The 15,743-nt window shown below is 40.8% G+C and overlaps 1 protein-coding gene across 6 annotated transcripts; it reads right to left on the bottom strand.

The window, feature by feature from the left end:
• Positions 1-206: 206 nt before the first annotated feature.
• Positions 207-15,603, bottom strand: LOC100020270 (zinc finger protein 569-like). 6 transcript variants are annotated; one of them, XM_007502831.2, is made up of 6 exons: positions 15,445-15,603; positions 14,559-14,838; positions 14,303-14,360; positions 8,435-8,561; positions 7,931-8,029; positions 207-4,849 (listed from the first exon to the last, which is right to left on the bottom strand). In XM_007502831.2, the coding sequence occupies exons 3-6, from the start codon at positions 14,336-14,338 to the stop codon at positions 2,394-2,396; spliced, it is 2,718 nt and encodes a 905-aa protein (XP_007502893.1). In that variant the 5' UTR covers positions 14,339-14,360; positions 14,559-14,838; positions 15,445-15,603; the 3' UTR covers positions 207-2,393. The 6 variants fall into 6 exon arrangements, with proteins under 6 accessions (XP_007502893.1, XP_007502894.1, XP_056653650.1 ...); XM_007502832.2 differs by having other exon boundaries at positions 7,931-8,026; XM_056797672.1 differs by lacking the exon at positions 14,559-14,838 and having other exon boundaries at positions 15,445-15,580.
• Positions 15,604-15,743: the final 140 nt, after the last annotated feature.

Genomic DNA, 15,743 nt, shown 5'->3' with positions numbered 1-15,743 from the left:
TCTGTAATGTATGTGCTATAGCCATCATAAACTAAACATGTCCAACATAGAATTCATTATCTTCTGCCTCAAATCCACCTCTTCTGTTCTGTTGTGGGTACCACCATCCTTCCAATCTCCCAAAGATACAACCTTAGTCATGGTTGCTCATTCCTTCTCTCTCATCATTCATACTAATACAACCAATTAAATGATTACAGAAATAATTTACATTTAATTTTTAAGTAATTTTATTGATATTTTACATTTATATAATTTATATTTTCCAATATATTCCCCCCTGAACTACTTTCAGAGAGCCACTCCTTATAACAAAAAGAAAAAGAACAGTTCAGTAAAACTGACATCAAAAACAGTCTGATTTTATATATACTATTCCACACCCATAGTACTCTGCAAAATTTTGTGCAAAGTAGTGTGTGTGCACTGAAAGAAATAAACCTTAGTTAAGTTAGTATTGATTATCTTGATTTATTTTAATATATGACAGGTTCAGATAGCTTTTAGAATAAAAGATTAAAGCATATAATCGCTGTATTAAGAGATATATAATCATGACAGTCAGGGATTAAGTTCTTTGTTTTTGAAGAGCTGAGTTCCGGCAGAACTGAGCTGGCATGCATGTCCATTTCCCCTTTTCAAAGTTTCCTTTTTTGGTTGACTAAGTCAGACATCTTAACCATGCTTATCACAAGTAACATAACTTTCCAGTTAGCACAATAACTCCATATCAAGATTGATTGATGTAAAACTAACCAGATATTGATGATTATTATCCCCAACACACCAACACCTTAAACACTGGCAAAAATGCCTAGCTAGCCACAGAATGTTCCAGGATGTACCTAGCTTAACCCCAAGGCAAGTGGTCACGCCCCATTCAATCAAAACATTTGTCAATAATCAGTAATTTTTCCAACTCTCTTTTATGACTATAAAAATAAGTTCTGTAAAACTCCAGTTTGTCAATGGCTACTAAGGAGTCACTGACCTCATTTACTGGCAATTGTTATCTTTGCTAATATAATTGTGCTTGGGATTTTTTTGCTTCAGTTTCAGGTTAGTGTAGATTTCCTTCTTCTTGAGGGCCAAGTTTGGTCATTATAATTTCACAGCATTTAATTTTTATCATTGCAATAAAATGATAGCTTATTTCCATTATGGTTATTATGATTTTCCCCCCTGAATCTGATTAGTCTAACTTTGTATCACTTTTTTTAAGCTTTTCCATGCATATTTATCATTTCTTTAAGAAGTGAAACTGCATAGCCACTTACATTGAAAGATCTAAATACATATAAGTCCAATAACCTCCTAGATACCCTGCAAGTCTCCCTCAAATTCTTGTCCTTTCATTCCAATCACTCGCACATGGTAGTAGCTACTGTGACTTCTTTGTTGTAGCACTTTGTACTTTTGTCAAAGACCCTTGTCAGAATTTCTTTAAATTCCTCAAAATTGTCTTTTTTAATTGCATGATGGAATATTTGAATGTGAATGTCTTGCAACTTGTTTAGCTTCTAATTTTTTTTCCATTACAAATGGGAAATATCAAAATCAATGATAAGGTTCAGAGTACATGCTTATTATCAATGGAATGGTTGGATCAAAATATGAGTTTTTTGAGTGACATGTGTACTAAGACATTTTACTCTAAAAAAATCTATAAATTTCTACCACTATCTCTTTACTTCTACCAGCATTACTGCTAATAATTGGGAGTGGGAGGCAGATTTGATTAAAATTTCAATACCTAATTTATATATAATTTTGATTGAGCAATTTGTTTCATTTGAAAATAATCTCTTAATATCTATTAACCATTTCTCCATTATGAACTTTGTCAATTTTTAGTACTTTTTTTTTCATATTTGTCTCTCATATTTGATATCAACTATTTTAAATTTGGGAGATTTTGGGATACTTTTCTATTTTCTTCATTAAATACATGTTAATTTGATTTTTATTTACAATTCCTTTTCATTATTTAATAGAACATTTTCTTAATTCTACATTTGAAATAAATACATAATTCCATTTTCTTTCTTTTTTTTGTAGTTGATTTTACTCATATATTTCAAGGATACAAACCAGGAAGAACCCAAAAGTATGAATAGTGATATATAGTTTTAAGTCCTTTTCCTGCCATATTGCTAACCAATTTTCCCAGGTAAATTTCTTAAATACCTCTTTTGCTAGCTTATATTTTCTATAATTTTATAGAAGACCAATGCTTATTTTGTTGGATATAAGGTATCCCTATGTTGAATATATAGTATCCCTATTCTATTGCCTCTCCCCACCCCTGCCAGTACCAGAATATTTTGATTAAAAAAAGAAATGTGTAATATGCTTTGATGTCTGCTACAAGTCTATCTTTCTATCTTAAATCTCTAGGATTTATTTCTAGTATGAATTTTCTGATGCTGAATAAGTGTTGTACATCGAGTGAAGGCCTTACCGCACGTAGTACATTCATAAGGTTTCTCACCACTATGAATTCTCTGATGTTGAGTTAGGTATAGTTTCCTGCCAAAAGCTTTTCCACATTCACTACACTGATAGGGCTTTTCTCCACTATGAATTCTTTGATGTAGAGTAAGACAATGGCTGTTTCGGAAGGCTTTACTACATTCATTACAGGGATAACACTTTTCCCCTGTATGAACTGTTTGATGACGGCTAAGGTATAGATTACGGCTAAAGACTTTTCCGCACTCACTACATTTATAAGGTTTCTCTACAGAATGAATTTTCTGATGTTCACTAAGGCTCCCTGGACGACTAAAGGCTTGTCCACATTCATTACATTTATAAGGCTTTTCTCCTGTATGTATTCTGTAATGGAGAGTGACTTGTGAGCTGTTGCTAAAGGCTTTACCACAGTCTTTACATTTATATGGTTTCTCCCCACTGTGGACTCTTTGATGTTCAGTAAGGTGTCCCCTCTGGGTGAAAGCTTTTCCACAGTCACTACATTTATAGGGTTTATCTCCATTATGAATTTTCTGATGCCGAGAAAGGTCTCCTCGCTGACTGAAAGCTTTTTCACATATGTCACATTTATATGGTTTTTCTCCAGTATGAACTCTCTGATGCAAACTAAGGCCTATACTGTGGAGGAAGGCCTTCCCACATTCAAGACATACATGAGATTTCACGCCAATATGAATTTTCTGATGTACATTGAGTGCTGAGCTATTGCTGAAAGCTTTCTCACATTCATTGCATTTATACGGTTTCTCCCCAGTATGGATTCTTTCATGTCGGGTAAGGTATGTAATTTGGGTGAAGGCCTTTCCACATTCAGCACATTTGTGAGGTTTGTCTCCATTATGAATTCTGTAATGTTCAGTAAGACGACCTTTTTGGATGAAGGCTCTCTCACATAAGTTACATTTATAGGGCTTCTCTCCAGTATGAATTCTTTCATGCATGTTGAGTTGAGAGCTGATGCTAAAGGCTTTACCACATTTGTTACATTTATAAGGTTTCTCACCACTATGAATTCTTAGGTGTTTAGTAAGGTCTCCTTTCTGGCTGAAAGCTTTTCCACATTCACCGCAATCATATGGTTTCTCTCCATTATGAATTTTTTGATGTCGAAAAAGGTCTCCCCTCTGGCTAAAGGCCTTCTTGCATATATTACAACTATATGGTTTTTCTCTAGTATGGATTCTCTGATGTTCAGAAAGATGACCTTTCTGACTGAAGGCTTTTTCACATATGTCACATTTATAGGGTTTCTCACCAGTATGAATTCTCTGATGTACAATGAGGCCTGCGTGATTACTGAAAGGCTTCCCACATTCGGGACATTCATAGGGTTTCTCTCCACTATGAATTCTGTGATGTAGAATTAGGGATGAGCTATTGCTGAATGCTTTTCCACATTCATTACATTTATAAGGTTTTTCTCCATTATGAGTTCTCTGGTGTGCAGTAAGATGTCCTTGCTGGCTAAAAGCTTTTCCACATATGTTACACTTATAGGGTTTCTCTCCTGTATGAACTTTCTGGTGTCGAGAAAGGTCCCCTTTCTGGCTAAAGGCTTTTTTACATATATTACACTGAAAGGGTTTCTCTCCAGTATGAATTCTCAGATGTACAAACAGTCCTGTTCGATTGCTGAAGAGCTTCCTACATTCATGGCATTCATAGGGTTTTTCTCCACTATGAATGATGTGATGTAGAATAAGGGATGAACTATTGGTGAAAGCTTTTCCACAGTCACTACATTTATAGGGTCTCTCTCCATCATGAATTCCCTGATGTTGAATAAGGTATGTGATCTGATTGAAGGTTTTCCCACAGTCTCTGCAGATGTATGGTTTCCCACTTCTGTGACATTGAGTATGGTGTCGCTTCTGGTGGAAGGCATTGCCAAATTCAGTAAATGTGTAGGGTTTTTCTTTAGTGGCTATTCTTTGATCTTCACTTAGGTCTGAGGGGTCATTGAAGGCTTTCTTACGGGATTTCTTTCCTGAGATTTCATTACGATCGCTCAGGTCTGAAGAAAATATGTTATTTTTATTTGTATCATACTTATAAAGCTTCTTTTCTGAAGAAACTTTCCTTGGTGTATCAAGGACTGGATTTTGATTAAAGCTTTTCATAAACTGATTAGATTTGCGGCCTTTGGTCCTGTTTAAAATTTTATCTCGAGTTCCTTCAATCAAATCTCTCTCCTGATTAGCTATATGCCCATCAAAGTTGTTTTTACAATTGTCAACTTCTCCAAATTCATGGTCCCAGGGACCACCCTTTGTAAGCCTTTCCTGTGATGTGTCCTCCAAGGAAATGTACTGAATAGAGAAAGTCTTCTTGGTCTCTGACTGAAATTCCCAATCTGAAATATAAAAAGAAGAGAAAGACAAAGAAAAGAAAAGAGAAGAAAAAATAAACAAGAGAAAAAAGAAAATACATTTTTTTTTATTTCCTATTTTCTGGGCAGGGAGAAAGGTCCATTTCGAAGTGAATGAGAATAATGATTAGAACACTATAATAATACAGAACATAATTAACTTTGTGTCTTTATCAAATCTAGAAGTTTTTCACTACAACATCTCTCCTCCACTCAAGGGAAATAATTGAGGTTGAGGTTGAGTAGGTCTAGTAAGAGTAGGGTTATTAAGAAGAAATAAGCTCCTGTCTCTATTTTGGAAACAGATATGAGGGAGAATATCTTCTGTGCAGATTTCTACTCTGAGTATTTGCTCCCTTTAAGGGATGTTACTTCTCAAATTTAGGAATGATTTTTCGTCTTCCTTTAGGAAAGTGACAGTTATTTGTCTGGCTATCATGTCTTTCAGCATACAGAGCATAAAAAGCACACCATAAAGTAATCACATTCAAAGGGATTGTAACGTGTCATTTCCTTCTAGATGATGAAATAATAAAAGAAAAAGATAAGTGATTAAAGAAGTTACAAGGAGGAACATGGTAAGGAGAGGTGATGGAAACAAGCAGAAATGAAGGTTAAAGAGCTGGCAACAGTGGAAACACTGATATTATAACACCCTGCTCAGCACATCATTACTGTTAAAACAGATTCCTAACTAGTCTCTCACCTTTTAATTCACTGAGATTGATTACTGCCTCTACCATGCACTTCTGCTATGCTATACATTCCTCGTCTGTTTTCTGTTTCAAGGTCTTGCCTTCTAAAACAGATCATGAATTTAAGGAGCCAGTATCATTCACCTGGCAATTAATCAAAATTCCTCAATGAACAAAATATAGACCTTCCCCTTCCAGAGCTCTGCTTAGAATAGGCAAGGCCAAGAATCCAGTCCCTTCCTAGGATATGGTAAGACCTTTAAGGGTGCCCAGTTGCTCCTGTCACAGAGGGATAGCCCATATGGTCAAGGAGGTTGCCTGGGTACAAAAATATGAGTTAAGGAAGCCCAAGAAGTGGAGTCATGAGAGAAATGGGTAATATGAGTGAGATGTTCCAGAAAACTGTGGTTATTGAAACATCATCACCAAAGGGCAAATGCTGTTTGCGGCAGTGAATATAGTACTGCTTTTGAGTCTAGAAGAGCTGAGTTCAAATCCTTTTTCAGGCATGTCCTGGCTGCAGGACCTTGGAAAACCATTTTATATATCAACCTTGGTTTTCTCTTCTGTAATAATATAATAGCTATCATTTATGGAGTGCTTTAAGGTTGGCAAAGTGCTTTACCTCCATTATCTTATTTGGTCCATACAAACACCATGGAAGGTTAGGGGCTCTTATCCTCATTTTACAGATGAAGAAACTGAGACACAGATATGAAATGACTACTGTGGACTTCCACATTCCAAGGCGTGTGCCCTTTCCAATGTACCACCTGGCCTATTCATGTAAAATGAAGGCATCAAATCTATGACCCTGTGAAGGGCTGTTTGTGAAGCCTGACTCATAATTAACTGGAGTCTCCTTGAATAGAAAAGGACATTTATCTAGCGGAGCCAGCTCCTGAGCAGGAAGCATTTCTATGATCTCCAGTGACAAGAAATACACTAAATTTAGATTGCTCTAATTTCTGGTAGTTTTTTACATGTCAAACTAAAATCTCCTTCTGCCAATAAGGGCTAAGTTCTGTCCTGTTTTATGTAATCAAACCAAATGACTCTCTTCCCTTCCAAGACTTGAAGACAACCCTCTATCTTCCCTTCTCCATTCAACATCACCCTCTCCTTTAATCACACCCCAAGCCAGCCTGAGTCCCCTCCTGTGGAGACATTCCACATTCTGAGGGAGCCTTTTACAAAATGGGGTCCATCACTACTAATTAAAGTGGTAAGCAGAGCAAAGTCCAAGAGAACCATCTTCTGACCTCTCATTTCCCACCCAACTGATCATTTGGACTTGGTGTTGCTTCTGCACTAAGCATCTAGTAAACTCATTACTGGAAACCATTGCCATCTTTTATAATCTAGTCAGTGTTCCTCTAATTGGAGGGGGGAGCCATAAATTCTCCATATAAGGAGAGGAAAACGACTGCCAGCTCCCTTTCTCTGAGGCCTTGTCTCAAGGGCAAGGACTTTCTTTTTCTGTATGGAGATCTCCAGTCCTCAGTACAGGCACTTCATAAATGTTTGATGGCTCCTTATTCTGGGTCTTTGCACAAGGGAGTCCCCATACCATCCTGAGTCTACTCCTTTTGGAACATTCCACTTACCAATGTCTTTTCCAAAATGGGGCATATTAAAGGAACAGTGATCCAAGTAGAGCAGGACAATCTATCTCCCCTCCTTACTCTGGGATGAAAGGAATGAAGATGAGGAGGAGAGTCATCACTGGCATTCCTATGGCAACCTAAGGTTTACAAAGTGCTTTGCATAAGTTTTCTCACTTGACTCTAATCTCGATTCCAGACACAGAAAGGAAGTCTCCTTGCACAAAGCTTGCTCTCTTCCCCTTCTGCCAGCCTTACTTGTCTTACCTCTTCTTTCTCTCTCAGCATCCTGGCACAATCTATTCATTCCTAAGGCCCTAGCTTGACCACTTGCACTAAGGATTCTTAGCTCTGCAGGAATGGAATCAAATGAACCTGAATGGAGCCTGGGCTGTGCCCTCAAGGAAGAAGTCAAGGGATGTGAAGGGCAGAGATGACATTTTGTCACTAGCCTTGCCGATAGGTGAGTCTGAGCTTCAGATCCTGCCACTTAGCTGTGGTGTGACCATGACTAACACACTTGACCTCTTAAAAATTACCTCTACTTCTGCATCTGTAAAAATGGGGATAAAAACTTTTGTGGGACCAGGATAGATATGAGGATCCAATAAGATGGTGCAGGTAAAGCATAACCAGACTAAGAAGAGGAGGAACACACAGAACAGGTTGACAAGGTCCACTGGCCGCATACGGTGGAGGTCCCAGTGCCAACCTTCCATATTCTCTTGGAGGCCAGGCCTCCCCCCTACATTGTGTCCATCCCTCACCTCGACAGCGGCTTCTCACTTCTTCCTCCAGCAGCATCCATGGGCCTTTCCCACATTCCAACTGGGAGATCAGCTCTGGTTTGGAACCTGGAAACCCTGCTTATGGTGAGAGAAATGGGAGCACTTTCTTGAGTCCATTCTAGCTCCCACCTGTTCAGAGAAAGGGTTTCTTTCTAGTAGTACCCTGGGGAGTGGAAGGAGGCAAGGCCTCTGCTGTATACTCTGTCCTGGGATCCCAGGGAACTATTTTGGGGCTCGCACTTAATAGTTGTTGGTTACAAGGACTCTCAGGCTAAATTTAACCTCTTTCTACCTGCAGAGCTTCCCTTAGGAAGGGGCCCAAACAGCCTATCTGAAGAGTCAGGATTCTTTGTTTCTTGCATACCCTGTCCAGAAAGAGGCAAGTAGTCCTTCAAACAACCCACAACCCTTTGCAAGGGAAGATACCTCTTGCTTGGGGAAGAGAGATGATGACTCCCTCCCTTCCCAGCTATGGCTTCTTACCCACAGAGACAAAGTTCTCATAGTTCTCCAGCATCACCTCCCGGTACAGGCTCTTCTGGGCATGGGTCAGTTGCCTCCATTCCCGCTGGGTAAAGTCTATAGTTACATCTTGGAATGTCACAGATTCCTGAAATGGCAAATGAACTGCTCATACTTGACCCATCCTCAGGTGGGTCAGGAAGCAGAGAGAATGGGGCAAAATATGGGTGGAGCGGTCTGGGACATTACAAAAAGGAACCTTAACCTAGGGTCCCGGATGATTCATGAACTGCCAAATCTGCCAGTTCTTTCCCCATCCTGACTCTCCTTCGCCCCTCGGCAGCCCTGGGTCCTCTTGAGTCACCCCCTTTCTAGTCTTTCCTTCTTGTGTTTATTCCCCGGTCTTTCTCCTATCTGTCCCAATTCTCCTTGGCCCTTGATTTTTGAGTGTGCCTGGAGGCCTTGTCTTGGGCCCTCTTCTCTTTTCTGTCTATATATTCTTCGTGTCCTTATCAGCTCTGGTGCATTTAACTTTCATCAGCAATTAACCCTGTATATATTTTGTTTCTTTGCATCTGTTTCCATGCCTTCTCCTCCACTGGACTGTGAACTCCTAGAGGGCAAGGACTGTGTTCCTGTCTTTCTGTGTATCCCTAGTGCTCAGGACAGTGACTGGTACACAGAAGGTAGTTCATAAATGTTTCTTTTTTACTGATTTTTTTCAATAACACATAGAAACAATTTTTGACAATTGTTTTCTGATAGATTGCGATGCAGATTCTCTCCTTTCCTCCTCCTCCTAATCCGTGGCAGTAAATAGCCTTATTTTTCCATTTCCCCTATCCCATGACGGAAGACACATACTGCACAACACAAAACTAATGAAGGAAATAAAGTGGAAGGTGGCATGCTTTGATCTGCAATTAGACTCAGAAAGTTCCTTCTTTGGCTGTAAATGGAATTTTTTTCTTATCATAAGTCCCTGGGGGTTATCTTGGGACCATGTTTTATTGATAATAATTAAATCCTTTGCAGTTCATCATCATACAATATTTCTGTTATTATATACACGGTTCTGGATCTGTTTGCTTCACTTTGTATCAGTTCATGTCATTCTGATTTTTTTAAAAACTCATCCTGTTCATCATTTCTTATGGTGCAACAGAATTCCATTACAGCCATACACCACAGCTCATTCAACCATTTCTCAATTGATGGACACCTCAATTTCTAATTCTTTGCCACCACACACACACAAAAAAAGCTGCTAAAAATATTTTTGTACAAGTAGGTCCTTTTCTTTTATATCTGATCTCTTTGGGATACAGACCTAGTAGTGGTATAGTTTTATGGTCCTCTGGATGTCATTCCATATTGCTCTCCAGAATAGTTGTATCAGTTTACAGTGTCACCAACAGTGTTATTAGTGTCCCAATTTTCCCACATTCCCTACAACATTTATCATTTTCTCATCTCACTCTGATAGGTATGAAGCAGTATCTCAGTTGTTTTTGTATTTCTTTAATCATTAGTGATTTGGAGCATTTTCTCACACGACCATAGTTTTAATTTCATCTGAGAACTGCCTGTTCATATCCTTTGAGTATTTACCAGTTGAGGAATAACTTGTAATAATATACATTTGATTTAGTTCTCTCCAATTTGAGAAATGAGGCCTTTATCAGAGATACTTGCTATAGATCCCCCCCCCCCCCCAGGTATTTGTTTCCCTTCTAATCCTGGTAGCATTCACTTTTTTGGAATCTTTTTTTGTCTTGTTTGGTCATAAATTCTTTCCTTATCCATAAGATTGACAGGTAACCTTTTCCATGTTCCCCTAATTTGTTTATGGTATCATTCTTTATTTCTAGATCAATTTGACTTTATCCTGATGTATGGTGTGAGATGCCGATCTATGCTTAGTTTCTGCCATATTGCATTTCAGTTTTCCCAGAGTTTTTATCAAATAGTGAGTTCTTCTCCTAATAGTTTGGAACTCTGGATTTATCAAACCCTACATTATTATGGTCATTAACTGCTGAATATTGATTTCCTAAACTATTCCATTGATCCACCACTCTATTTCCTAATCAATACCAGATTGCTTTGATGATTACCACATTATTGTACAGTTGGAGTTTTTAGGCTTCCTTCCTTCATATTTTCTTTTTCACTAATTTATACTTGATATTCTTGACCTTTACTTGATGCTACAGAAAATCAGTCCTGATCTAAGGGAAAACAAAGCTGCTTGGGACAGAGCTATAATGGGTTCTTAAGACAAAGAGGCTTGTGAAGGAGCCAGCCTTGGTTGATCAAGGAGGCTAAATGTATGTCTTACTGTATGCTGAATGCTGGGTGGGCTCTTAGAAGGTGACAGTTGATTCTTGCCTTCAGGGAGTTTATATATAGCACATTATGGAGAATTGTTTTCAGTATTCCAGATGAGGCAATGAGAGATTTAATGACAAGGTACAGTAGAATAACTGCACCAGGAGTCATGGTGCGAGGGGGAGGTTCAGGACAGTCTGAGAAGGAAGGACACACTTAAGTAGGGGGATCAGAGAGCCTTTCCCCAAGGAGGTAGCATTTGACCTGGGCCCTAGAGACAGGAGGAGGCCTGTGGATGGTGCTCCAGTGATGGGGCAGGAATCAGCCCACTGATGTCAAAGAATAGAGAGCATAACAGTCAGCTTTGATCCTCAAATGTGTCAAATGGGGAAAGGTTAACTGTAGATAGAAGAAAAGTTGGAAACTAAGTGTGGAGGGCTTATAAGGAGTCTGTAGTAAAGTAGAGAATCTTTGAAAGGTTACGAGCAGAGGAATGGTATAAAGGAAATTATATCTTCAGTTCTATAGAGGAGGGACTAGAAAGTCCCAAAGGCTCATCTAATAACAGAATTTCCAAATCTTAACTTATAAGACCATGTGGTTACCATTAGAATTATTTGGTCCTATTGAAGACTTGTAAAGGAGGTTACTGGAACCAACTGAATAAGGAATCAGAAATAATCAAACTCAAACACTTAAGTGTTTGAGAAACCCTAAATGATAAATTACCTTATAAAGCATTTCTTACCTTAAAGAATTATTGGGAAAATAAAAGTAGTTTGGAAGGAATTAAGGTTGGACCAACATCTGAAACCATATACCAGAATACATTCTAACTGGATATATGACCTGACTATTAAAGATTATACTAGTGAAAGTGAGAAGAGAGCCAGGTCAGACCCCTTTCAAAGCTAAGGTTAGGGGGTGAATTATTTGTTTGTTTATCTATCTATCGATTTATTTGCTTGCTTATTTATTAAACTCTTACCTTCAGTCTTAAAATCAATACGGTGTATTGGTTCTAAAGCAAAAGAGCAGTAAGGGCTAGACAATGGGGGTTAAGTGACTTGCCCAGGGTCACACAGTGGGGAAGTGTCTGTGTCTAGATTTGAACCCAGGACCTCCCTCAATCCACTGAGCCACCCATCTGCCCCCTGGAGTGAATTCTTTAAAAAAAAAAAAGGAAGGAAAACTATTGGTATTTTATTTTTAACATCATCTACACTTCTATTGTTTCCTTTCCCTTTTAGAGAATTCTAAAACAAAGAGATCACATTGAACATATGAAATCAAAAAAGTAATATACTATCAAGATCAAAACATCAAGGATAAGGGAAGATATTGGGGAAATGGTCATACTCAAATATAAATGTGGGCTACTAAGTCATTAATAACGATCCCAGCAAGATAACTGTTGACTTGGGAAATCATATATTAATAAGATCTGTGAAAGACTCGTTGAAGTCAGATGCAGATCAAAGCAGACTATATTTTATATTATTTACCGGTTTACTTTAGGGATTTCATTCCACTTGAATATTCTCTTACAACAATGACCAATATGGAAGTATATTTTACATAACAATGCAATCCAGATCATATTGCTTACCATGGGGAGGGGGTGAAGGAAAGGAGGGAAGGAGAAAATTTGGATCTTAAAATTTTGGAAAATGTATGTTGAAAATTATTACATGTAATTGGGAAAACAAAATATCTTTAAATTAAAAAAATCTGTGTTCTATGGTGTTTTATATACTTTGTTAAACATTTCCATATATTTGCATGTAAATATCTATATTTATAGATATATTTAAAAACCCTTGCTTTCTGTTTTGGTGTCAATTCTAAGTCAGAAGAGAGGCAAATGCAGTTAAGTGACTTGACTAAAGCCACATAGCTAGGAAGTGTCTGAGGCCACATTTGAATCCAGGTTTTCCCAACTCCAGGGCTGGTGTTCTATCCACTAAGTTACCTAGCTGCACTCCCAATTATTGTAATCTGGTTCAGGCTGCACTCAGTTTGACACCTCTGATTGTAATGCAATACAGGAAACTACACAAACAACACAAAACATTCCCCAATGAATATACAGTTAAAGATGTAATCACACAAGTATAAAAAAATGGTAAATGAATAACAAACAAATGAAAAGTGTTCTAAATCTCTAGCAATAAAAGAAATGTCAATCAAAACAACTCTGAGGTTTAAGCATATGAAAACTGGCCAACATGACAAAAGATGGGAACAATCAATATTCGGGGGGGGGGGGGGGAGAGGGTCTGGAATATATACACCACTGCACTCTGGAAAGCAACCTGGAGCTTTGCTAAGAAAGTGACTAAATTGTCTATACCCTTTGACTCAAAGATCTCACTGTCAGGCAGGGATATAACCCAAGGAGATCAAGGAAAGAACAGGGGTCCCATATACACCAGAAGCCCTCTTTAATAGCTAGAAAAAGAAACAACAAGAAACAAAGCATTAACTGGAGGGTAGTTAAACACACACAGAGGCCCCTGAAAAGCCTAAGGAAATATTTTTGAGCTAAGTCATGAGAAATGATCACCATGGGGAGCCAGATGGCTCAGTGGATGGAGAGCCAGGCCTAGAGATGGGAGGTCTTAGGTTCAAAACTGGCCTCAGACACTTCCCAGCTGTGGGACCCTGGGTAAGTCACTTAATCCCCATGGCCTAGCCCTTACGGCTCTTCTGCCTTAGAACCAATTGGTTCTAAGGGTTTAAAGATAAAAAAAAAGAAAAAGAAAGAAAGAAATGACCACCCTGAGGGGTGACACTCAGGAGTCACTGAGAACTGATGCAACAGAGTTGGAGAAATAACTGATCCAAGGTCTTGAGGACCCCCTTGTAGAAGAGAAACCACCACTACCACCAAGCAGAGCATTGCACACTAACAGAAACCACCCTGCTAATGAGGGTGGAGAGTTGGAGATGTAGAAAGGCCCCCCCAGGGGCTACCCCTCCCCCTAAAGGGCACTTCTTGGTCTGTGAAGAGTGGGGGAAGAAGGATGTGAATGCAAAGCAGGTGAGGGAAATATACAAGGACCCCAGAAAGCTGACTTGGAAAGAAAAGCTATTAGAGGGGATGAGGGCCTGTGGGCACCTGAGCAGAGAGAGTTTTTATGGGAGGAGTGTTCACATAAGTGTACCTAGGCTGTGTAACTGTGGGTGAATGGCTGTGGCTGTGTGTGGCTATGAGGGTGAAGCTGTATGCCTATGGATGAGTGGGATGTGTGCCCTGCACATCTCAGAGGACAGGCAGGGCCTCAGTCCTCCTCCTGCTCTCGCCTAGTTCTCTACTTATGAGCTCACAGTGGACCTGAAATCCCCTGGAGGGAGGCAGTATGGTAGGAAGAAGGGAAAAGAAAGAGGGAAAGAGGAAGGGAAGACTCCTTAAGTCAGAGCAAGTGGTGGACAGAGCCCTAGGCTCATGGCTAGGAGACTCAGTTTCTGGTCCTGATCTGTCACTGGAGGGTCTGTCCAATGAGAGGACTCTGTGACCACCACACTGGGGGCTAGGGCTCTGGGGTGTCCACTCACCAGAGAGCTGGGGGCTGCTGGGAGTTCAGAGGTCATTCCCTCCTGGTGCTGGCGGAGTCTGGAAGAGAAGGCAGGGATCAGGAGGGAAGACACACCCTTCCACCCCCTACCCCCATCCCTCCTACCCCTGGGGTCCCTGAAGAGGGTGAAGCCACAGAGAGTGGGGGCCCCGCAGGTATCTGAACACTGGGGCAGGATGTGCAGCCCAAGCACCCACTTGCCTGGCTCCTGGGATACAAGTGGAGAAGCTTACTACCTGAGAGACCAAGGGGAAGTGGCTCAAGCTCTCCAGGCTCAGTTTCCCCTTCTGCTGAACAAGGAAGGCAATAACAATGTCGACAAGGATGAGGGATCTAGGGGTGGAGCTGATGGTCTCGACCCGTCCTCAGATGTCCTCCACAACTACCCCTTTCCTTGTGCCTGGGGTCCGGAAGCCAATACTCGTTTGATCTTGCTGAACAAGGGTGGCAGGTCGCCCCTTTAGACACAGAGAGAGGCAGACACCCCAAGCCCTTCACAGAGGAGGTGACGGTTCTCTGGGTGGAGGAAGAAAAAGGGAGACTCGAGGTGGCCCTGGATTCGAGTCCCAGACCACTCCCTCTCCCCCTCCCTAGAGAAGGGGCACTGGCACCAAAGAGTGGGCCAGGCGTGCAGGTCCTGGTGCACCCAGGTCGCGGGCGGGGTGGGGTGGGGAGGGGGGCGTTGGGGAGCGGCAGTGGAGGCCCAGGCGCAGCAGCCAGACCGGGGTGGGGTCGGAGAAGAGAAGTAGCAAACACAGAGACACTTAGAGAAATGAGGAAAAAAGCAGGAAGAGGCGCACAGAGATGGAGAAGGGGGACCAGGACAGAGAGATAGGGATGCTCAGATAGATGAGAGATGAAGAGACAGATAGGGAGAGGCACACAGAGACAGAGTGAGATAGAGGGAAACGCTTAGAAGAGAGATGAGGAAAGACAGAGACTCCGAGTAGAGACGAGGAGACACAGGAGGGGTGAAAGAAACAGAGAAAGACAGAGATCAGAGAGAGGAGGGAGGAAGAGACACACAGGGACAGACAGCAGGACTAGAGACCCTTATTGATAAGGAGACAGACGCCAGTGTGGAGCTAAAGAGATACGGAGCAGGAACACACAAATACTTACACACAAATTGACAAACGCAAGCAACGACGTGGGTACTCGGATGCATACGCAAGCGCATTCCGGGCGTCTCGTTCCCCTCCTCCACGTGCGCGTGCGCAGATCAAGCCAATTGCCTTTTCTACAATGCGGCGGGCGGTGCGGAGATGCAGGGTTGTCGCTGGCCCAGTTAGGGGAATTCTGGGAAATGGTCTGCGTGTCGTTTTGTTCCCTGAACTCGGGCGCCAATCCCTCCCCTCCAGGCTTCCCTCTCAGTTCCGCCTCTTCCCCGGACTGGTACGCCTAGGTAGAAGCACAGTCTC

The sequence above is a fragment of the Monodelphis domestica genome, chromosome 5 (genome assembly GCF_027887165.1).
Source record: "Monodelphis domestica isolate mMonDom1 chromosome 5, mMonDom1.pri, whole genome shotgun sequence".
Taxonomy (NCBI): Eukaryota; Metazoa; Chordata; class Mammalia; order Didelphimorphia; family Didelphidae; genus Monodelphis; species Monodelphis domestica.
The sequence above is the reverse complement of the archived record's forward strand: the minus strand, read 5'-3'. Positions and strand labels throughout refer to the sequence as shown.